The sequence below is a fragment of the Sycon ciliatum genome, chromosome 3 (genome assembly GCF_964019385.1).
Source record: "Sycon ciliatum chromosome 3, ocSycCili1.1, whole genome shotgun sequence".
NCBI lineage: Eukaryota > Metazoa > Porifera > Calcarea > Leucosolenida > Sycettidae > Sycon > Sycon ciliatum.
In genome coordinates, this window is record NC_088645.1 from 41,527,759 (window position 1) to 41,552,397 (window position 24,639).

Sequence of the window (24,639 nt, forward strand, 5' to 3'; positions counted from 1 at the left end):
GATATTTGACAAAGCGGTCTAACTACAATTCGAAGCAGCAAAGCAGCACACCACCCAACTTGGGTGGGTCATAAATATCAAAGATAAGTAAAGAAAGGGGAAGCTTTGCGAAAACGAATTGTACAAGCCGAAAGCCAAACTCCTACAGTACTCCTCATTTATGACCCACCCAAGTTGGGTGGTGTGCTGCTTTGCTGCTTCGAATTGTAGTTAGACCGCTTTGTCAAATATCGTACTGGTCTCGTCATCGTCCAGTAACAATCGACATTCTTTGTTCCGTTGGGACTGTAGCTTTTGCTCGTTTTCGTTGTGCTTGCCTTCCCCTCTTTGGTCTTTCCATAACCTTGAACCTTCCAAGTTGGAAGGCTGTCGGTTAGCGCTACGGAGATGTGTTGAAGCTAGGTGTCAGGACGTCGAATGTCTCAGTACTCTTGTCAGTTGTGTGCCTAGTTTTTGCACTTTCTGACTGTATATAGTATCCAGTTACAGTGATGGAGAGTTTCTCTTAACTCGTATCCTTATATCCTTTTCCTTTCTACATTTATTTATGGCTCAACACCCGAGTTTCAAATAATAATATGTTAGGAAATTAGAGGCCACATGCCATGTACTGCTCTTTTCTCTCCGAAACTCAACACTTGCAAGCCAGATATGAAAGAAAGAAAAAATCATCAGTCACACCACCGGGACGCGAACCAGGGACCTTGCTATTCGCGAGCAATGCTCTAACCAACTGAGCTACAGTATGACTATTATCCACAGTGATGGTAAATCTATCCCTCTTCGATCAATCAATATCTGGTTTGTATCATACTGGCAACTCACACCAATCAAGAGGGCCCTCGGCCATTCGCTTGATATCATGGGGAGCGCATCAAACTATGTCCACTGCGAGCAAATACAAGTAATTGCAATTTCAAATTTGGACTTCACGGAGAATTTCACAAAGTGTTAGGAAATTAGAGGCCACATGCCACGTATTGTTCTTTAAAAAAATAAATAATAATAATAATTTTTAAATTCTTACCGCCCACGGCCGCACAAAGTCCTTGGCTACAAAAAAATTAAAATCTCTCCAAATCTCTCCAAACCAAACTTCAAATTCCTAATAATAATATTAACTGGTTTTGAGGGAATGAGACAAACAGGAAAAGTCTGAAGAAAAAATTGACTGTCACCACCAGGACTCGAACCAGGGACCCTCGCTTGTAGCCAGCGATGCTCTTACCACTGAGCTATGGTGTAGTCGTCATCCCAGCAGAGACCGTTCAACATTTTCTTCAGACTTCATAATAATTTCAAATTTGGACTTCACGGAAAATTTCAAAGTTTTTAGGAAATTAGAGGCTAAAAACTTCATAATAATAATAATAATAATAAGAGCTTGTTGGCAGCTCAACAACAGACAACGGCAACCTCTATCATTGTTCAAGAAGACGTGTGTGATAAGACGCTGGCCTCATCTGACTTAAAATACACTGAGGCAAACGATAGCAATGATTATCGTATTTCCCCGGGGTATACCAGCGAGCCGCATCACTCTCTCTGGTTCAAGCCAGGCCATCCCCTCGTCCCAAGTCACATCAACCTCTCCACCTCATATAGCTGGCACTTTCAAATCACGTTGTGAAGAGTTAGTTCCATCAGGCTCACCTTTGAAGGAAATCACGGCAGGATGCGTGGTAAACGATTTCGAATCTAAAAAACTGCATTGATATAGGTTTGTGTATAATGACGAGCACTTCAGCGCGGTGACTGCGCACTTGAACGAGTATTGATGGTCAGCCTTTATTCCATATTTAGACGGAGTGACGAGGAATGTAGTGTAGGCGAGTGGCGAGGAGGCGTGAGCAGGGGCACTCAGTTTCTCGTCAGTCAACTTGTGTGTGCGGAACACCAGGTGAAACATGAAGTCCAGTGCTTCTGGGTTGGGGCGTGAGCAGGTGACATTGAACGGATCTTGAACATCCTTGGTGGTGGTGAGTCCAGCATCCACCATCAGTGACGTTGGTGGATTATCTAAGATAACGCGAACAAACGAGCAGAATGCATGAGTATGCACACACGCGCACATACACAGACACGCACATGCACAGGCACAGGCACACACACACACACACACACGCACATGCACACAGACACACACACGCACACACACACGCACGCACATGCACACACGCACGCACGCACACACACACACAAACACACACACACGCACATGCACACACACGCACGCACACACACGCATACACACACACACACACACACACACGCACGCACACACACACACGCACATGCACACACGCACACACGCACACACACAACACCAAGAGCACATACATGTAACCCCCAAGAGTGTGCAACTCCAGCTATGGGGTGTGCAACGGCAGAACTTCACATCACGTGATGAACCCCAGGGTTCTAGCCAAAGAGAGGGGGTTTGTTTGCACGCTCCCCTGTGAAAATGTGCCGGCCCCTACCCATTTTCCGATTTTTGTGTTTTTTCATGCCATTCAATGCAAATTCAGTCGATAGTCAGTACTAGAGGGTTCATAAAGGCACGAAGTCAGGTGTTCGCCCTGAACGTTGCATTTTGCATTGGAAGACTGTTACTCTAAAAATGGAAAAATGGGTTAGGGGGTAACTGTTTTCCCTGCCCCCCCCCCCCCTACTATTTTGACCTGGCTAGAACCCTGAACCCGTACACATTTCTTGAACTCTGTGCATGATAGATACAGGGTTGTACGCAACCCAGCTTTGGCTTCAACTCTCTTGTGGTCACTTTGCACTGTTTGCCCGTGTACTCTAAATTCAGAAATTTTCGGTGCTCAATATTTTCGGTATGAGAGCAAAAGGCTAGGTTAGGTGAACAGAAATTTTCGGTACAGAGAAGCAGTTCCCTATTGGGTTATGTGTGTTAGTGTTTGCTCGGCGTATTGAAATTTTAGGTATGAAACAGACGCACGGAAAGTACCGAAAATAAAAGTACACCGAAAATTTGTGAAATTACCGTAACCTCTTGAACCATGTCAGGTGATGTGAAGTTCTGCCCTCCCAATACTGTGTAGAGGTTGTGCAGGCAGTTGCACACTCTCGGCGGTTATGTATTCTTGATAATACAGTAAAACCTGGTGTAAGCGACCTCTCGATTTAGCGACCACCTGCTCTTAACGACCGTTTTTCCATGCACCGACAGTTCTACACAGACACTGTGGGACCTGATTCTAAAGACCACCTGGCTTTAACGACCGCTTTTCCTTGCACCGTGGGGTGGTCGCTTAAACTAGGTTTTAGTGTACTTATAATTATATCCTTCCTTTCTTTCTTCTTCCATTGCCATGACTGGCTATATGACACTGTAAGTGGCAGACCAGATGTGTAGCCCACGGGGTGGGAATGTCAGACTCGCCAAATCACGTGCATACACACACACACACACATACATATACCCGCACATGAACACACGTAAGCACACACACACACGTGCGCACACACACACAACACACACACACACACACACACACACACTTGTTGCTCACTGCCAAAACTGGTCACGTGGGTCTTCCCGTGAGAGGGGAGAGAGACTCAAAAGGAATCTTGGAAAGATGACTCAATTGGCTATTGAACCGCCCAACGGCCGACACCCCCTGAAATCCCCAAAACTCTGGGTGGACTTGAAAATGATCGCACTTATGGGCTCGCCACACCTCAGTAAGTGGGTGAGGACAAGGTGCAGAAAAAAGGATTGACGGCATCAGGGTTTCCGTCCCGGGATCCAACTGCAGTTACCCCTGCCCCCGGTGAAGGTAATACTTGCTACTAGTGTGGGTGGCTATATCAAAGTAGATCTGATTTAAGCGTCACTAGCACCATTGATTACACAAGAGTTAATCTAGCCAGAAGCAGTCCATGGTTAACAGGTATGTATACTTCTGATAGAAAGTATATGAACCCTGGAACCAACAAAGGTGGCAGGTACAACATTACACCTTCAAGTAGCCGAGCCCATTGGCAACAGGCCCAACACAATCAGGCATAAGTGTACCCACCAAACGAACTAGCTGGCACACACACACACACACACACACACACACACACACACACACACACACACACACACACACACACACCACACACACACACACACACACACACACACACACACACACACACACACACACACACACACGCACACCGTGTACCATGTACGCCCGTCAAAAAGAGAAGCATGCCAAGTTCTGCAAAGGCACTGGATGTACGCCCACAGATATTTTCTTACAACAGCGATAGCAGGCAAAATCTGAACAAAACAGATCAAGACTAGCCCCAGAAAACTTCTTAATCCATACAACTGCCGAAGCCATGTGAATCGACTCCCAATGCACACCTGGTCTACACCACATGGAGCACGGTGGAATAGGACGTCCAAGACAGATAGTCACCGATGCACACCCTACACATGCTAGGCTAAACAGTATAGACATCACGATGCTTTGATAGGAGCAGATACAAGGTGCATTGCACACACACACGCGCATGCACACACGCACGCATGCACGCACACACACACACCTCAGACCTCAGACATGCCCATCGCGGAAGCGATGATAGCGAACAGCTATCTTAGACATAGCAACTTGTGCTGGGATTACACCATTCAACAGCTTGCAAGGCTGATGGATTGACTGCCACTATTTTTAGCCTGGTATCCACACACACACACGCACGCACACACACGCACACACACACAGACTAAACAAATCCTTACGGTATAATTTAATGCGGTATCCCCTAGTTGAGACACCTCGGTCAGACACACACCTGTAGGTACCTGAAAGAGGAGTTTTCTGCTTGCCAGTGTCCCAGAAACCTAACTTGAGTGGAATCTGACTCTTTGTTCCTGTCGCATTGGTACGAATGAGCTGTATTCCAGTATCATTCCCTCTGCAAGCTGGCAGATAGTTTTTATGGTCATCTTTAAGTACTAGCACAGTGGTATAGACTGTGGTGTAAGTCTGCGTGCTCACGTCGAAATGTTCCCTGCTAAACATTTCCACATAGCCCTTTCCTGTACACAGAGAGAGAGAAAGAGAGAGAGAGAGAGAGAGAGAGAGAGAGAGAGAGAGAGAGAGAGAGAGAGAGAGAGAGAGAGAGAGAGAGAGAGAGAGAGGGAGAGAGGGAGGGAGGGAGGGAGGGAGGGAGGGAGGGAGAGAGAGAGAGACCAACAGGCAGACAAAGAAAGAGAGAAAATACAGGGATAGACAGGGAGAGAGTCAGAGACACCGATAAAAATCAGACAGCCAGACAGACCGCCAGACAGACAGACAGACAGACCGCCAGACCGACCCCAAGACAGACAGACAGACAGACAGCCAGACAGACATACCGCCTGAGAGGCAGACAGACAGACCGCCAGACAGACAGACAGACCACCTGACAGACAGACAGACAGATTACCAGAAAGACAGACATACAGCCCGCCAGGAAGACAGACAGATAGACAGATCACCACACAGATCGCTAGAGAGATAGACAGACGTCCAGACATACAACATACGAACAGACCAATAGACAGATAGACAGACAGACAGACCAACAGATAGACCGACAGACAGACCGACAGACAGACCGACAGACTTAGGAACATACAGACAGATCAACAGACAGGCCGACAGTCAGACCGACAGCCAGCCAGAGGGACAAACAAAGGTTACTGCTTAACCCTTTACCGGTCTACCATAAGCGTACCAATACTATAGTATCGGTACGTTTGCTCTCATTTTTTTGGGGTCTTGTTGCTAGGAGACAGCTAAAATGGCGCTCTACGCGTAGCTGAGGTCCAAGGCTTTCTGACGATGTGCAAAACAACCATGCTTACCATACAAATTTTTGCCGTATCGATCGACTGAAGTTTGTTGAAATTGGAAAAGACGACCATCCGCCATGCGCGCATTTCAAGAATGCGAGTGCATCTCTTGGGGCCGTGTTTGACAAGCGTTCTGAGAGCAGTAACATCACCAGTCCAGGCTGGATGTCCCGGGAGGTTTTGCAGTGTAGTGTGTTGAGAAAAGAGCTCCGTTGAGTCCTGCTAGTTCAAAAATATATCATCCACGAATGAAGAAACAAAATTCTCCAAACAGAGAGGAAGCCTTCTTGCTGCCGACACGGCGACAGCGACTGTCACAAGGACTCGTCAGGTGCGATCAGCTGATTCGCCTGGCCCTGAGAATCAGGGCATGCGTAAGCTCGCGCCTGAGTACTCATCTGAGCGAGAGTGAATCTGACGCGAGCAGCGCTGAGATGAACAAACCGAAACTGCGATATCGTGGAATGGGAATTGCTGCTGCTGGCGTATCGCCGATGGCGATGTGTTGGTGTTCAATGGCGGTATTGTAGAGAGCCTACATTTCTTGTAAAGACGTAGCCCTTACCTGATTGTTTATCGTACGACTTCAGCTCCATCACGAACTTGGTATGCCCTTCGTGCTGTGATATTCGTGTATTTCATTCGCAATTGGATTTTCTCTCTCAACTTGAAGGGCTACCATGGGCCCTATCCTTGCCTGGACCTAGTCATATTTGAATTTTCTGGACGCGTTCAGGCATACAGATTTTGAAAATATATGGTTTACCCATACCTACATCACATGGTTCTTGAGTTATTGCTGGTTGTGTGTACATGTATTTGCGTGACCACCCCTCACATACATTGAGTTAGACCGGCAAAGGGTTAATCCACATTGCTCGCAAAGTCACGTGAACAGAATGCAAATGCACACCTGGTCTCCACCATGCAGAGTACAACATAGATAAACCAACGAAGACGACTACTTGACTGTATATCACATGCACGCCTGGCATAAGCAGGGGTAAGCAGTAAAGGTAGGAAACTGCTTTATAGGAAGCAGCCTCAAGCAGGCATTAACTCCTATGGTACTGTTGAAGTGAAATTCGAGTTACTGTATCGACCAGCCTCGACAACTGAGCTTCGGGAACTTGCAGACAAGAGTCGTGCGTACCCCACAGTCACGAAAACTATGTAGCAATGACACACTGGGTTGTCAGGGGCGTCGGAAGGTATTTTAGTGTGGTACGGTCATACATCTGAAATACATGTACAATTTACTCGAGGAGTTACTGGGGTTACTGAACCGAGAAATTTGGAAAAAGAGCCCAGATCAGTGCATGTTAAAAAAAGTGGTACGGCCAATACCGTAGTGACCGTACCGTGTCCGACACCCCTGGTTGTAGAGCCGAAACTAGTCAAACCTTGGAATGTCTTGGCAACATTCCGACAGGCTGGCACACATACACATACGCACACACACACACACACACACACACACACACACACACACACACGCGCGCACGCGCGCAAGCACACACATGCTCACACACGCACACGCACACACACACACACACACACACACACACACACACACACACACACACACACACACACACAGACCATTGTACATACCCAAATTGACACAGAACGCCAACAGAACTACCACACACATAATTGAATCTGAAGGAAGAGAAGACAAGAAACAGTACATTCAAATTGATTGATTTCCATTTTTAATCGTCGGTAAAGATCATTTTCATTACTAGGGAACAATCCAGCAGTTACGCTATGTGGAATCTTGCCCAATGGCAAATCAGGCAAAGTGGCCCAGTTTTCATTGCAACACTGTGCTTGAACATGTGTGTGCGCCAAGCAACATCTGTACCACTTCCATAGCGCCAAGGGGTGCGAAAGTGTAGGGTATCAAGTATGTTTAAGCTCCACACAACACTCCTATTCGTTGCATCCATTTTGGTTTGTTTACCGGTTTGATCAAAATTACAATGTTTTTCTCATGTCACCAGCAATGCTCTGCAATTTCTGTCTCGCCGATTCTAGGTCACAGATGTATCTGATGCTCTGCTAGCGCTTCTTCTATATCCCCTTCTCTCACCATGTCTCCCTATGTCTCTCTTGACGTCTCTCTCTCTCTCTCTCTGTCTCTCTCCCTCTCTCTCTCTCCCTCTCCCTCCCTCCCACCTTCTCTCTCTCCCTCCTTCTCTCTCTACCTCTCCCTCTCTCTTTCTCTCTCTCTTTCTCTCTCTCTCTCTCTCTCTCTCTCTCTCTCTCTCTCTCTCTCTCTCTCTCTCTCTCTCTCTCTCTCTCTCTCTCTCTCGCTCTCTCTCGCTCTCTCTCGCTCTCTCTCTATCTCTCTCTCTCTCTCTCTCTCTCTCTCTCTCTCTCTCTTTCTCTCTCTCTCTCTCTCTCTCTCTCTCTCTGTTGTGTACTACAGCACTCACACGAATACATGAGCACACACTCACCGGAGCAGGTGCAATTCTTCGCCTACCTTTGCTCCTTGCCATGCTTGCGGTCAAGTTGCAAGTTCAAATACCAATCGAGATGAGGCAGGAAGTGTCCAGTGCAGGAGAAACATGCAGCAACAGCAACGGGCTAGTAGCTGCGCTAGCACCAACAGCAGCGGTAGAGGCAGCGGTAGAAGTAGCGGTAGAAGTAGAAATGGCAGCTGCAGTGGTAGTGGTGGTGGTGGCAGCGGCTGCACTAGAGAAAGCAGCAGCGACAATGGGAGCAGCCAGCAAGCTGCTCCTCACGCCAAGCACCCGGTCCCTGTGCTCAGGAAAAACAACAGCAGCAGCAGCAACAAAAGCAGCCGCACCAGCAGCAACAACAACAACAACAAGCTCAAAAATCAACAAGAATGTATGCACAAACTAATCTGGTGCTTTAAGCTGTGTTTTTATTAGCGGGCTAGATTTCAATACACTGAAGAGAGTTGAGGGGTTACTTTCTTTGGGGGGGGGGGGGGTACGTACTTAGTTACTGACTTAAAAGCTATCCAAGCCGAGCGGGACTGACATTCCTAAAAGTTCTGTTCCAACTGTGAAATCACATAGAGAACAGGTGTCTGGGTTAGAGTCAACGGCCTCACGTGTTTTAGGTCCAGATTTCTACGCGTAGATGAGGTTCTCAACGTTGTGGCACACACATCAAAAATGTGTACGGATCTGCAGGGTATCATTCAAATGCAGGCAGAAAACTGCCATATTTGGAAGGGGAATTCCCAGTGCACATTCTACGTATTTTCTTTTACGTAAGCATAGAGCAGAACAGGTTCCTTTATGTTATGGGGACGCAAAGAGTGTTCCCGCGGTTCTTCGTGTTGCGTTCCCGTTACGTAGAGCAAAACACCACTAATAATTATATTCAGACGTCAAACCTCATGCTTCTTATGGAACTATTCAGGCGCATGCTCCTCAGTGTGAGTGCCAGGTGCCTGGATATAACGACTGCTGCTTGACAGATCCACTACCACCACATGGCAATTTATTTATTGCACAATGTCATGATTTTGGGTACTGTATATAGTAAACTTGATAAAACCTGTCAAGGCGATCACCCGGATAAGGCAACCACCTGTCCTGGAAGACCACTACAACCAGGACCAAGGGATGCTATTTCCATTCAAATGACCCTGGATAAGGAGACCGCCTGGTGACAGAGACTGCACTTTGAAGGTCCCTTGAGCGGTCGTCTTAGACCTGTTTCACAGTACACGTAGTTGCACTTCTCGAGGACTGGAACCATTGTCTACCCGAATCGTGACACCCTGATGCATGACCAGCAGGCAAAGGCATCATTTTCTGCCTTTAGCTGCACTGGGAAAGGAGCAAGTCTTCTTTTTCACTTGTGTCACAGAATGAGATGCTTCATCTCAGACTTCTGTTCAATGTTCACTCACATCGTCCATGATGATTACACAGTTACGGTTCAATGCAATCCAATCAATTGAGTCAGCTTTGGGCCCACAGTGCACGGGTGAAAATCCCAGTGTCCGAAGGTCTAGGGCCGCATACTGCGCAGCGGACGGCGTCTACCTGACTCGAGCCATCGGATTTCATTGAGCAGCACTCTAGTAGTAATCAGATTGTACAATTAATTTTAACGAAATTGTAACCTCTCACGGATAATTTTTTTAAAGGTGAAGACTTTGCCTTTTCATTTACGGTATTTACGCTCATTCATAAATATGTAGACTAGAAAGGAAATATGACCTGGATGCCAATTGAATCGGGGCACGTCGCCTTACCATGTAATGGACATCCACAACCGGTGTTGAGTGCTTCCGAAGCAGCCAGGGACTGGAATGTTCCGAACGCCGAGCCACTTGCGTGACTATAGACTATAATGTGAAGAGAGCTCACACAGCTTTCTAGCCGTGGTCCGTCACCAGGACCTCATCCCGGGACGAAGCGTCTTCGCTGCAAACCTAATCTCCTACAAATACATTTTCAGTAATAATGCTTTATTTTCCATAATTTCTACTTGCCAGTTCGAAACCCCATCGCTCTATAACTATCTAGTATATCTATCTATCCAGAGTTTGGGATCACTTTTCATTCCAGTGAATCTTCAACGAGGCAACGAAAGTGAGACCTATGTCTATGACGCTATGTATATGTAGCAGAGAGTCTGCTACACCGTACACGGATATGGCGACTTCCCAATTCCCGACATGCCTTTGCTGCACTTTGGGAATTACTTTTGGCCAGTTTGGAAGGCGTGCAGCTTGATTATTTTGACCTTTGACCTCAAGCTTACTTCGTTTATACAAGTACATGTACTGTACTGTAGATCTACAATGTAGAATCAAGAGTAGACCTACATGGTTTATGTACTCTTGTCTCTTGGTGGAATGGAAAACAGCAGGCCCTCGGATATTGCTCGAAAAGGTGGCAGATTCTGCTCGAAAAGCAGTGAAATTGGCAGAACCATACAAACCTTATGCCGGGCAATTCCTCGAATTCTGCTCCATTTCTTTATCCACATACTAAACATGCATGAAACTTACCAGAAAAAGTACCGAATTCTGCCAATTTTTCTGCCGGCATTATCATGATTATCCGCAAAGGCCTAGGGCTGACTGCAATTATTAGTGCAAACAGTGTTTTCCACACAATCACACAATCATGCGTGTGTACCATGCGTTCCTCTTTGAAACGCCAGTCCAAATAATTAAAGGGGAAGCGTCAATCACCAGTTGCTGTTGAATGAGTTATTTGATTGTGGGATTGGTGACTCGGCTCTGGCATGGTTTAAAAGCTATCTGAGTGATCGAACGCAGCAGCTCATTGCACCAGGGGGCCTGCCACGCGTGCCATGTACGCAGGGTGTTCCGCAGGGGTCTGTTTTGGGACCTATCCTATTCAGCCTCTATGTCCGTGGTCTTCCCTCATCCGTCAACAGTTCCACAGTTCTGCAGTTTGCGGATGATGTTAATATGTATGCAGCTGGTGACTCTGCTGAGGAAGTCATCGGAGCTTTGAACGGAGATCTGGCCAAGCTGTCTGTCTACCTGGAAGAGAAGCGCATGACGCTGAACCCAGCAAAGACGAAGTTCCTCCTCCTTCACAGAAAGATAACAGCAGTGCCTGGTTCCGCCAGTGTCGTCATTGACGGCGTCCATGTTCTTCGAGCGCAGTCCGCACGCTATCTTGGCATTGTCATTGACGAGCACCTGACTTTTGGGCCACAAATTGACGGTTTGATTGGGTCTGTCAACAGGAAACTCGGCGCCTACCGCATGTCAAGACATCTCTTGCCATTCCACGCACGGCGTAGCTTTTACCTTAGTGTTATTCAGTCGTCATTGGAGTATGCAAGTAGCGCATACGTCCACACCCTCAGTTCTTACTATTTCGATAAGTATGTCCGGCTATTTAACAGGTGTCTAAGATTAGTTTTTGGTTTCGATAACTTTACCAGTGCCTCTCATATTCTTAGCCTATACAATCTCTCTCACATTTCTGTCCGAGTCAATTTGAAGCTTTTTATTCTTGTATTTCGCTCTGTCCATAGCGGCACATGTAGCTCCCTCCTAAAAGAAATTTTCCATACCCGCTCCTCCAGTGCACATACTACTGCCGTCACTAGGTCCCAAATCTCGTTTTCTCTGGCCTTGCCTTCTGCCCACACTAAAGCTGGTTTTTCTCGTCTTGGCTACATAGGTTCTGATCGGTGGAATATGCTGCCTTCCACTGTTCGCTCTTGTACAGATTATCGCCCATTTGTTCGTTCATGCTTAACCTTTCTAGGGGCTCCCGTAAGAAGACCATAGGTCTGTGGGAAACACCCTAGTAAAATAAATAAAATAATAATAATAATAATAATAATAAGTGCATCGATTTTTCAAGTAGGGCTCAGATGAAAGACAATTGGATATCGGTTCCGATGGTATATCTCTCGCTTGCGTACGGCAAGGGAAACTTGCCATATCGCCGATTTCCTGATCCCGTTTCCATGGCGACTACAGGTGATGACGCACATTCTGCTTAGCTCCGTGAGAGAGAAGGTCGATCACTGCATCGTCATTTTCAGTTGTCTTCTTGTATTCACGAAGTGAAAGAAGTACTGTGTTCAATGCTGTTAGTGCCGTGAACTGTTTATTAGTAGTCCTATCCGTTGTGTACTGGGACGTGACACCGACAGGGGAAAGCTGGAGTGCGGAGACGTTAGCTGGCAAGCGAAAATCGTGACGAACCAAGTGCTGAAATCTTGGTTGGGACAAATCAAACGTTCAGCATTTACCTCAACCAAGGACCATGCCGTTTGCTCTTTCCACTTCCTGAAGATGGATGCGCTGCCTGCTGGAGACTCTCCTATCTCTCGTAACATCTTCTGAAGCCAGGTGAGACGACGAGTAGCGGAGATTAGCGAACGAAATAATGTCGTATGTTTTGAAATTTTTGCTGAACATTTTTCAGGAGAGATGGCGAATACCAAGCATCTTCTCCTAGTCTAGAGAAACCATTTCGTAGGCTACATTCCGCCTAGGGAAATGGCTGGGGAGGACAGATTTGGAGGAGAACGAAGTATGTGATCTTGTTTATGTTGTTCTTTGGTATTGCAATCTTATGTTTGACGAACATACGGCATGGTGCATAGTTGGTCGTTGAGTGCCTGCATGTGCATGTATAAGTGTGTGCTGATAAACACTTCCTATGCAAGAATCTGACATGCATGCTCTCTTTCTTTCTTGCAGTATGTGCGCACGTGTGTGTGTGTGTGTGTGTGTGTGTGTGTGTGTGTGAGTGTGTGTGTGTGTGAGAGAGAGAGAGAGAGTGTGTGTGCAGGAGCAGCGTGGAGCATGCCAGTGTGATCGCTGTGGCGTTCTTGCCCGTCGCAAGTGTGTGGCTCAGCCCCCAACGACAGTGGAGCCGTGTTGTGGTGAATACTGTGTGTCCCGCGACCGCTGCTTCCGTTCGGTCCAGGGCAGGAATAGATACCGCTGCTGAAGCTCTCCCCGGCCGTACGTCAGTCTCGTGGCAGATGACCCGAACTCTCATTTTGTGTGTGTGTGTGTGTGTGTGTGTGTGTGTGTGTGTGTGTGTGTGTGTGTGTGTGTGTGTCTTTCATTCTCCTGGGTGGCTACCAACAGCCAGTGCATGCCGGAGTATGTGGTGTGATGTGTGTGCGGGAAAAAAAAGAAAAAAAAAGAAAAAAGAAAAGAAAAAGAAAAAAAAAGAAAAAGACCAAAAAAAGGGATTCACTGGCCAGAAAATGTCACTCCAAATAGCTGTATGGTGTAGACCAGGCTGAATGGTGACGGTCAATTCTTCAGCCTTGCAAGCTGTTGAATGGTGTAATCCCAGCACAAGTTGCTATGGCTTCTGCCGTAGCATTGCTATCATCGCCTCCGGCGATGGGCGTCAAAGGTCAAAAGGTCAAGGTGTGTGTGTGTGTGTGTGTGGTGTATTTATGTGTGTTGCTCCCTACGTAGCCGGACAAACTCTTGTTTTTGTGTCCCGGGCGCCATGGGGCGGCGTTCTCCCATTCTCTCTCCACCGCTCCTCCGGGCCCACGTGGCTGTGACTCGACAGGGCAGGGCAAGTGTGTGTATGGCGCATGGTGTGTGCTGGCATGTCTGTATAAATATGTTGGACAGGAATTTGTTCACCCACAACGTTGACGGAAAACCATGCTAGGTGTTGCTGGAATGTATGGAGTCTGCGAGCACTTACAATAACTTACGTCATGTCACAACAAAGAACGGTGCAGTGTTTGATCCTCATGTAAACATGATGGTGATGGTACCTCACCTAAGCTACCCATGAAGCTAGAAAGAACATCAGGTCAACAGAATTGTACCAGAGGAAAGCATCTATTGCCCGAACTTCTTCATATGAAATGAACAATACCCTTCTCCATAGAGACAACATGCAGATGAAGTGTATGGACAAATAATTATAAATAGGCCATTCACTGAGGGCATGGAATGATCTCTACGTGTAGATTGGATAGACACATGCACGTCTGCAAGGAAAGCATTTGTTCATGGGTTAGTTCATGGGCTGATTGAGTTCACATGGACTAAGTAGTTCATATAATGCCATCTCTCCTGAGCAGCAAAATTTCAAAACATACGACATTATTTCGTTCGCTAATCTCCGCTACTCGTCGTCTCACCTGGCTTCAGAAGATGTTACGAGAGATAGGAGAGTCTCCAGCAGGCAGCGCATCCATCTTCAGGAAGTGGAAAGAGCAAACGGCATGGTCCTTGGTTGAGGTAAATGCTGAACGTTTGATTTGTCCCAACCAAGATTTCAGCACTTGGTTCGTCACGATTTTCGCTTGCCAGCTAACGTCTCCGCACTCCAGCTTTCCCCTGTCGGTGTCACGTCCCAGTACACAACGGATAGGACTACTAATAAACAGTTCACGGCACTAACAGCATTGAACACAGTACTTCTTTCACTTCGTGAATACAAGAAGACAACTGAAAATGACACAATTCTGCAGTGATCGACCTTCTCTCTCACGGAGCTAAGCAGAATGTGCGTCATCACCTGTAGTCGCCATGGAAACGGGATCAAGAAATCGGCGATATGGCAAGTTTCCCTTGCCGTACGCAAGCGAGAGATATACCATCGGAACCGATATCCAATTGTCTTTCATCTGAGCCCTACTTGAAAAATCGATGCACTTCCCCTTTAAACCTATTTACGGGCAGATGCAGAACCAGGTCGATCGACCTGTCCCGGACTGCCCGGATAAGAGTCGAGATAATTATGAATATGAGTGTTGTTGTTGTTGTTTATTTTACTTCACCAAATGAACAGGCAGAGATGCCTTCTCACCTGCCCATAGGACAGGTTCTCACAGAATGATGAAGGGATGATATGCAAGGGAAAACAAGAAATGATAGTGTGTCTTGTAGATCTGCACTATACTACCGGTAGTCTGTAGTGCACTCAGAGTCTCACACTCAGCAACAGTCGAGTCCTGTAGAAAGTCATGTTGTTGATCAAGAACTGAAGAAGTTTATACATAATGATAATCATTGTAGATCTAGACTACCAGATGTACAGTCAACTTCGCTTATAACGACACTCATACAGTGGGATGGGACTTTGCTCTGGGTATGGAAATTCTGTCGTTATTCGCGAATTGTCGTTATATCCGCAGTCGTTATTAGCGAAGTTGACTGTACATGTATACAGTACACTGGTGAGTCGTAAAATACCGGTATTAAAATTTTTACGACTCCCTGATCTACACAACAACGTAACATACAGTCAGGTCATACAGGTGTGTGTCATGATGCAGCAGTGGAGTTCTGCATGTTTGCATGTTTGTGTAGCCTCGGAGCTGTTGGCCAGCTTTCCGCACGAGAGGTCGCTTTCCGTGTCGATTTTGACCAAGGAAGAAACTCTCCGGCGCTGAGCAAACTCTTCTAGCTCGGTTTGCATGTAGGTCGCTGCGTGCCAGATAAGGTGTTGAGTCTGCTCCGTCTGTGAATCGCAAACCTTGTTTTTCTGGCCCCCAACCGGGACCAACTGAACGCCCCCTACGGAAGAGCGCGAGAAGCCGAATCAGAAACGACGGAAATTGCCCCCAAAGGGTGCGCCGCGAGCACTGTCACAGGTTCCGCAATTCCGTGGCTTTTCTCCGGCAAGGCGAGCGTCGCACCCAAGCCAAGGTGAGGTGCTCTGTTTGGTTGAACACTGACATGACATGCCGATAGTTGAGACTGTTTGCGAGGATTTCGATCGCAAATTTCAACTCCTTCGTGGGCACTCCGCGAAACTCCGCGGGAGCATCTGCGGTGGCTGACTGGACCAATCTGACACCACTGGCCGTAGACCTAGGCGAAGTGGAACATGCATGTTGGACTTCCCTCTAAATCAGAGCGAGGAGTGCTCTTGGTGGCTCAGCTGCATATCAATGCGGCACAGCAGGCCCGCGATAAGCTAGGTAGTTTGCCATTTTTTTACCTTCAAGGACCATCGCAAAAGTTCGCAGAAGCCTACGAAGTTCTTTTTTTTCGGGGTGATGGTGGTGTGTGGAGGGAGGGAGGGAGGGGGGGGGGGAGGGGAGTAGGGGGTAGGAGTGTTCAGAAGGTGCCCTTGTTCTTGTTACCCCAACCTGGGGGAGGGGGGGGGGGAGTGTCCAGAACCTGCTCTGAACACTACACAGTCAGTGCAGACCAATCTGGCCAACTCCTCTTGTCCTAATCAATCCTATTGATTTTTGTATTATTTTGTTTTTGTACTTGTACAGCAGCAAGAGTAACAGCAGCAACGGAATGAGAAGCCACAGCAACAGCAGCGGAGACAGCAGGGATAGCCATGAACGCACTCGCATGGGTAGCAGACCACTGCGGGGAGCGCTGAGCGTGGCAGTATGGATGTTACCTCTAGTGCAGGTCCTGTCGGTGTACACAAGGTGCATGGGAGCGATGGGGATCACGAGGATCCAACGCATTCCACAGGGATGGTACTTCCCCGACTACAACATATCAGTGGACGACTTTGACACGGTGCAGGTTGTGGCAGCAGCAGCGGAGGTACGTATTTGACGATTTGTATTTTAAATATTATTTTTTACGATTTGTATTTATTATTTTTAAAATTTTTGAAGTCCAGTATAGTACTGCCGGGCACCAAAGAACTGGGGGGGGGGGAAGGGGGGGGGGGAGGGGAGGGCGGGGGAGGGGGGTTCTCGCCTAGCCCGTTCTTATTTTTTTTAACGAACATAGCAGTTTCGTTCCTATTCGATGGTACAGTCTTACATGTACATCTTTGCAGAGTTATACGTCTGAGTGTGCAATATAACGTGCAATACAGTTTCCATTTTTATCTTGCAAAGTATCCTGCCTAAGGAAAAAAAATTGTAACTTGGAAATTGTGGGCACAAGTTATGCAATCGAGTCCACCAACTAAACCAGATTTTGAACAGTCAGACGTGCACAATCTAGAAGCCTTGGAATGTACAGTCCATTCATAAAAAGATGGGCCCTGGCTCTGGCGAGCTCCCGTATTTGGCGATTTTTCGTGATTTCATCGTACACAGTGCAGTGCTGCGAACTTTGAAATTTGAAAAAGGGTCCAAAAAGGGTACCTGAACTGGGGTTCGAACCGCAGAATGCACTGTTGCGGGCGGGGTCAAACGGCCTGGATTTTGATGGTTTTCCCAATTCTGTGCGTTTGGGGCAAAACCTGGCCGAAATGCTATTCTTGCTATGGCTTGCTTTTTGGACAAAAAATCCTTCAGAAACATAATTAGAAGAGGATTCCATAGGGGATTGCCAAAAAATTCTAAAAAAACTCAAAATTTGACCCATTTATGGCCAAAAGCTAGAAGTCCATCTTTTTCTGAATGGACTGTAGCTCGTGCTCGGCTCGATGGCGCTAGCCTTCCCCTCTTTGGAATTAGCACTAATATCCATGAGCCTTCCAAGTTGGAAGGCCGTTGGTTAGCGCTATCGGGCAGTGCTCAAGCTGACTTTCACGCCGTGGAACGTCTCAGTACTCCTTGTCAGTGTTTGTGCTAGATTGTGCACATCTGACTGTTCAAAATCTGGTTTGCTTGGTGGACTCGATGGCATAACCTGTGCCCACAATCCAGCCTAAGCCGTTCTTATTAAAACTTGGTGAAATTCTAGCCTGGCTGTTCTTCGGCGCCCGATAGTACTGTAGTTTCTTGCCTGGAGCGAGTGACAAATTCTCGACGCTAAAACAGGGTTTGTCAGTTCATCCGACACCACCACCACCGTGCACAAGTGAGACACAGGACCGGCGGAAGCAGTTATTGATTGCTCCGGCCATACCCTAGCCGTTCATACAGTTTGTGTATGATACGTATGGAGGGTATACACATGACCTCCTCACCAGTAACACACATGTTGGTGGCCAAAAAGTTGGTCCGGCCATGGCCGGACCAACCGGACCGGTTCCGCCGGGCCTGAGACACACACTTGCTGTACTAGTATCTCCGTGACTTTCTCATAAATTCAGCCAATCCATGATCTTGCAGAACATACAGTTGGTTTTGATACAGCATAGGAAACTCATTTGTCTCGGGCTGCATTGCAATAGTGCATTTTAAACCTGTGGACTTATTCCTGCCTCCGTCCCTCCCGCCCTCATGCTCTCCCTCCGCCCATCTCTCTCTCTCTCCCTTTGTCCCTCTCCCAGTGCTGCCAAATAATTTTCGCCCAAAATCGGACACCCTTCACCGCCAGCGCTGGCCACATGGTGCGAATTTTTCTCCTCAGCAATTTTTTTACAGAGAATTCAAAATATCGCCTAAAACACCATGAAAATTCGCTTCGTTGCCATGGTAACCCCGGAGTTGTCATGAATTTTGTAATGATGAGTGTGGTCGCACACTGACTCTGTACAGACTGTCAGTGTACATGCCATCCAGCCTGATCTAGGCATGTTACTTTGCACTTCCACAGCCAAGCGCTAGCCTTTTTAGAAGCAAATGTACAGTGATTTATGCCTTCAGTTGCGCTGAAAAGTGAAAGTACAGGACTTCTGCATAGGAAAGTAATGATCTCCGACATTTTGGCTGCTTTTCGGACGTTGCCCTTTTCGGACCGGATTTCGGAAAAGAGCCTTCGAAAATCGGACACTGTCCGAAAAATCGGACGGTTTGGCAGCACTGCTCTCCCCCCCCCCCCCCCTCAGGGAGAGAGAGAGAGAGAGAGTGTGTGTGTGTGTGGCCCTGGGGGGGGGGGGGGGGAATGGCGAGCTGAATGCGAGTCGCGTTCCACCTGGCGCTCGGCGTACTCAGCACCGGTAGATGCCCAGCATCCCCCCCCCCCCTCCCGTCACCTGCTACACCTGCGACCGACAGTTTGCACGCCCCAGTGATCTTGCACGCCACAAGTGTAAGGTTGAGCATGCGAAGCCGGTTGCGGAGCAGAAAGGTGCATGCCAGTGTGGAGAGTGTGGCCGTTGGCTGAAGTCCCGTGGAGGTCTGGCAAGGCACAAGTGTACTTACCCCCAGTCAGCAGTCGGTGCGCCCCTGCCGCTGCCTGCTTCTCCGCTGTGCTGCGTCGCTCACTGCCAGGCTTGTGACCGCTGCTTTGCGTCTACACGTGGCCGCGCCCGTCATCGCTGCTCACGAACTTGTAGTCGTCCGACCGTTCAGGACCGTCAGGGTTTCACATGTGTTTGCGCCTGCTCCCGCCGATTTCGCTTACCGCATCACCTGGATCGTCACAGGGTTGTGTGCTCCTCCTCCTCTCTCTCAGCTGCCCCTCCGGGGCCCACGTAACCTTCATGGCAGTGGCTCAACAGGACAGGACAGGTGTGTGTGTATGTGTGTGTTGTAGTCATACATGTATGTCTAACATTACTTCTCCATCACTGCATCAGCTCAACCGCGACCACTGGACTGCCTTTTTACACATTTTATTGACGAATAAACAAGAACACGGAAAACGACTACATCTTGACAAGACGACAGACCATAGACTAGCTCACACAGTTTAGCGCATGCGCACAATACCACCAACCAATGACGCATGTGCACAGCGACCAAGACGAAACAAACACGTGACACAAAATCTACCACAATATCCCGACCAAAAAAGAACACATACCGTCCTCGGTATGACCAAATAAAACACAATACGCAGAGAGACGCAACCCGCAAAGAGCAAAGTAGCCACAGGACCAACGCATGTAGCTCCCCAGAAAAAACAGGGCAACCAAAGCCAGAAGAAAGAAAGAGAGGTGAATGTTTAAGAGAAGAGAAGAAACACTGCATTGCTGTCTAGCCACGCACACACAAAAAAAACACAGGCTAAACCTAAGCCTAAAAACCGATGAGCCCTGCCCATCCACACAGCGCCAGCCAAACCCATGACTGTCACCGAAAAAACAAAAATAAATAAAATATATACATGGCAACGACAAACAAGCAGCGAGTCTAGCTCCCAGCAATGAACCGGGGCTCACCCTGATCGGACGTTCTTTGCCTTCGATGTGGACTGCCACAAGGAGAACCAACCGTGGTTCACCATGATCGGACGCCAGTTCCCAAGACAAGTAACAACTCAAACAAACTCCCGCATGCACGCACGCATGCACACACACAAACACTCATCGGAAAACAAAGAAAAGAAGAGATATATGGAGGGAAGAAAGGCGGCGCATTCCCAGCCAGCACACGACTTCGGAGCAGCAGGAAGCGGACGGCGAAGCTGATACTCTACCCGTATCAGGACAACGAAACGGCGGACGCACAGCGACACTTAAACACAGCTCAGCGGAGGGCGTCAGCTTGATCGAATTGAGTAGACGACAACGGGGCACCGGACGACGGCACAGTTGCCTCAAGCGGAAGCGGATGACGACATTGCGCGACGACACCGCACGACGACACAGCTCCACGACGAATGTTGGAACACGAACAGGGGTGACGAATAAACAAGGACAGTCCAGCAGTGACGGGAGCAACACACATCTCAGGGTCGTGAGCTGCGCAGGCAGAACTCCGCGTCGAGAGATAGTTGGGCGCCAAATGTTGTAGTCGTATATCTTACATTGCGTGTGAAAGAAAGAAAGAAAGAGAGAGGGAGAGAGAAAGCGTGTGTGAAAGAAAGAGAGAGATCAGTGGGTCCTGGTTTCAGTTTCATAATAATATAATATTTATGCGTTTGTACTCTCCTTCTTCTTGTTCAACTTCATATAGACCACTCTGAACATTACTATTGTCCAAACAAAGACGCTGGAAACGGAAACTCTTACAACCGACGAACAACCATATTACCGTGCATTTGATCCTACTGTAGTTTCAGAGTCGTTCATACTGGGTCGAGATCAATCACACCATGCAAGATGTAAGATCTCCAGTGTGTGTGTGTGTGTGTGTGTGTGTGTGTGTGTGTGTGTGTGTGTGTGTGTGTGTGTGTGTGTGTGTGTGTGTGTGTGTATGTATGTGTGTGTGTGTGTGTGTGTGTGTGTGTGTGTGTGTGTGTGTGTGCGCGTGCGAGTGCGCACTTGTGTGTGTGTGTGTGTGTGTGTGTGTTTGTGTGTGTGTGTGTGTGTGTGTGTTTGTGTGTGTGTGTGTGCGTGCGTGCGTGCGTGCGTGCGTGCGTGCGTGCGTGCGTGTGTGTGTGTGTGCAAGTACTTCCTCCGTTAACAAAAACTTCGTGATGGATTTTTGAGGTTCTGGTTTGCGCACAAACTACCGTGAAATGAGTCGCGATCACTTTCTCGGCCTTCCTTGGCATGCCATGAAAGAAGTACGATGCAAGGAAAGCGACCTTTCACAACAAGCCGAGCGGAATCGATGGTTGCGCTCTGGCAACATAGGTAATGACAGTCATGGCGAGCGAAACTGAAATACCACTTCCCCGAGGGGATAATGCGCTGCTTGGCCTCTCTACTACTGTAGCACTGAGTTTGAGAGTGCTAGAGAGCGATGGAACGGAGCAGCGAGCCCACACAATGAGCGAGTGAACAAGGAGCTGCGCCGATCGCACAGCTCAATGAAATGGTTCTGAATTCAAGTAAGGTAGTTCTTGTTCAACCTGCGCAAAGCCCAGATTCGAATGCTGATGACCATGCGTTCTTTCAGAAGTCTGCAGTCCGACGCGAGTCTCGTGGCTAAGGAAAGTCGACTGGACTTGCTAGCAGCTGCCGTTCAGTGCTGGCAGGAGTATCCATCAGAGAAAATGGAATCAGTTTGGCCGTACCTTTACTCCTCGTTTCGCGGAGTTCTGGAGCGCGGACATGAAACCAGGGAGTCGTAAAATATTTTTACTCCTCCCTGGTGGAAGCGAGTAATCGGCACAGCGGCGGATCACGCAGCTTGAAAGCCAACTGCTTACATGTACTTGAACGATGGCGACATCAAGTTGAGCGGTGTGTGATCAAAGAAGCCGAGGCAAGGCTGAAAGGAGCTGAACAACGACTCGAGAGAGATGACGACTCGCGCACTGCAGATTACGACAAGCGACGCAGGGTCAAAAATGAGTCGAGCCAAAGCGACGCCAACTGAACTCTCTGTTTATGTGTGCATGTGTGTATGTGCATGTGAGTGTGTGCGTGTGCGTGTCTGAGCATGTGCGCGCAAAATGCCCCACTTTTGTCAATGCGTAGATGTATCACACCATACTATGCTAGCTTCCTGGAAATACTGTTCCGGGCAACACTATTTCCGTTGATCCACTTGTTACTGTAAAACCGGAAAGTCTAAAAACGTTATCGCTACAGTCCATTCATCGGAAACTGGCAACCTAACTATTCGTGTTTCTCTCACATAGTTGTAGATATCGTGAAAACAACAGTACATCCTGCGTTGCGTGACCCGTGCAATTACTCCTTGCCACATTTGAGGCCAGAAAAGTCCAAGAACAGAGAAATAGAAATTCAACCAGGTTTTACAAAATTTGGACAGGTATGCCATGGCAAAATGTATCGAGAAGCAGATCCTAAACCCAGATTTGTGAGATTTAAAGTGGGTTTTTGATCCTCAATTCGGCCCAAATCCGACTTTCAATAGCCAGCGGGACAGTTTCCGATGAATGGAGGACTGTAGATCTCTGTGTAAAGATGCGCATACAGACGGGTGGTCAGGTAGCCATCGTTAAACTTTCTGCACTTAATCATGCCAAAATTACAGAACGTTAAACTTTCTGGTCGTCAGACTTTCCGGTTTTACAGTATGCGGTTATCCTTGATGTTGTCTCGCGTTGTCATACCCTTGAATCAACATGCACACATATCAGTGGAGTTTGAATATAGCCACACTGGTTTGGGAGTTGTTTGGGCGGGTGGGTGTGAGCGTGTGTGCATCTGTGGCTGCGCGTGGGTTTGCATTTGTGTGTGTGTGTGTGTGTGTGTGTGTGTGTCGGTGTGTGTGTGTGTGTGTGTGTGTGTGTGTGTGTGTGTGTGTGTGTCGGTGTGTGTGTGTGTGTGTGTGTGCGTGCGTGCGTGTGTGTGTGTATTTGTCTCTCCGTGCAAATGTGTATGCGTGTGTCAATCACAGCTTTGCAATTGGATACGTTATGTCCTGAAACCTTGGAGACAACGGGAATGTTTCTGGTCGCTACTATCAACGTCACCTGCCAACGTGTACTTTCAAGCGAGGTTAATGTTACCACGGTAACAATCCCAGCAGGCACAGCTGTGCCAGTGGAGAGTGCGGAGACAGACGTCTTGAGTGGCCGGCAACCGTGCGTTCCACGAGTGTTTCAGCTGACCAGACACTGCCCTGGCTACACATCTGCTGACGACCCTGCCACCAGTGCTGCAGCAGGCTATTCAAGCGGCAATGTTGCGGGGATGACTGGTGAGAACACTGCTGCCATGTTTCTCTCATGCTTTATTCCCAACAACAACAACAACCTCAAATCTCTGTAAGGGGTCGTCGCAAAAGTTGCTAAAAATACAAGTCGACTGACACTGTACATTATGTACATGTATATGCATGCGATTTTGTCACCGAACTGAGCGCCGAAGAATGACCAGGCTAGAATTTCACCAAGCACAGCATACCAATGAATACACGGTGACTCAACTGTGCATAGGCTGTCATACATAAGAAATATGAATGGTCTAGGCTAGGAGACTGACGCCCTGTTCTTCGGCGACAGACAGTACTGTATCCAACCAACAAGTCATGACAGCCATCTGGCCCACGACAGTATGATTGCACGTGGTTTACATCAGGCCCTGCACGATATGGTTCTGTGTGATATGTAAGAATATTCGTCCGAAGACGATCGACCCACGACCATAGAAGACTGTATTAGAATATTATCCATATAAAAATCGCTCTGTGAGCGGTTCTGAAAAACCTTTACTGGTACTGCCCCGTCGTAAAAGTAAGAAATTAGAACTGGCCCATTGTCCCCCCAAATGCGAACTGATCCACCTAAATCGCGAATGACGGGACCCGAACGCACCAGTAGCACGAGGTCGGGAGGGCACAGGATCACGGCAATTATCATATAATAGGGTAACACCAGTAGTAGCAGTAGAATTTATTATTTTGATAGGGAAGCCTACCGCTAGTACAGTACATGGCCTATGGTCCGGACCAACGTCCCCATCTGCATCCACAGGTAGGAACCTCGTGCTACTGGTGCGTTCGGGTCCCGTCATTCGCGATTTAGGTGGATCAGTTCGCATTTGGGGGGACAATGGGCCAGTTCTAATTTCTTACTTTTACGACGGGGCAGTACCAGTAAAGGTTTTTCAGAACCGCTCACAGAGCGATTTTTAGATGGATAATTTCAGCTCTTTTTCCGTTCCCTCCCCACCCCAACCCCGAAGGTAAACATGATGACCACACGCGCGATGTACTGTATG

General features: G+C 47.9%; 2 protein-coding genes and 1 long non-coding RNA gene across 4 annotated transcripts in view; 2 read left to right on the forward strand and 1 right to left on the reverse strand.

The window, feature by feature from the left end:
• Positions 1-10,360, reverse strand: part of LOC135812243 (uncharacterized) — a 31,228-nt gene extending 20,868 nt beyond the window's left edge. Inside the window, exons 1-5 of the mRNA XM_065325586.1 lie at positions 10,116-10,360; positions 8,358-8,635; positions 7,481-7,528; positions 4,769-5,068; positions 1,654-2,019 (exon numbers count right to left, since the gene is read on the reverse strand). Of these exons, the coding sequence (XP_065181658.1) occupies positions 1,654-2,019; positions 4,769-5,068; positions 7,481-7,528; positions 8,358-8,373 (730 nt within the window). The 5' untranslated portion in view covers positions 8,374-8,635; positions 10,116-10,360. The remainder of the gene's footprint in view (positions 1-1,653; positions 2,020-4,768; positions 5,069-7,480; positions 7,529-8,357; positions 8,636-10,115) is intronic.
• Positions 10,361-12,398: 2,038 nt separating this feature from the next.
• LOC135812246 (uncharacterized) lies at positions 12,399-14,467 on the forward strand. The gene is made up of 3 exons (XR_010552774.1): positions 12,399-12,713; positions 13,068-13,378; positions 13,755-14,467. It is a non-coding gene; the product is annotated as an uncharacterized LOC135812246 (long non-coding RNA).
• Positions 14,468-15,667: 1,200 nt separating this feature from the next.
• Positions 15,668-24,639, forward strand: part of LOC135812247 (uncharacterized) — a 33,273-nt gene continuing 24,301 nt past the window's right edge. Inside the window, exons 1-4 of one of the 2 annotated variants that reach the window (XM_065325588.1) lie at positions 15,668-16,004; positions 16,586-16,871; positions 21,014-21,161; positions 23,315-23,617. In XM_065325588.1, the coding sequence (XP_065181660.1) occupies positions 16,611-16,871; positions 21,014-21,161; positions 23,315-23,617 (712 nt within the window). In that variant the 5' untranslated portion in view covers positions 15,668-16,004; positions 16,586-16,610. The remainder of the gene's footprint in view (positions 16,005-16,585; positions 16,872-21,013; positions 21,162-23,314; positions 23,618-24,639) is intronic. The other variant, XM_065325589.1, reaches the window with a different exon arrangement.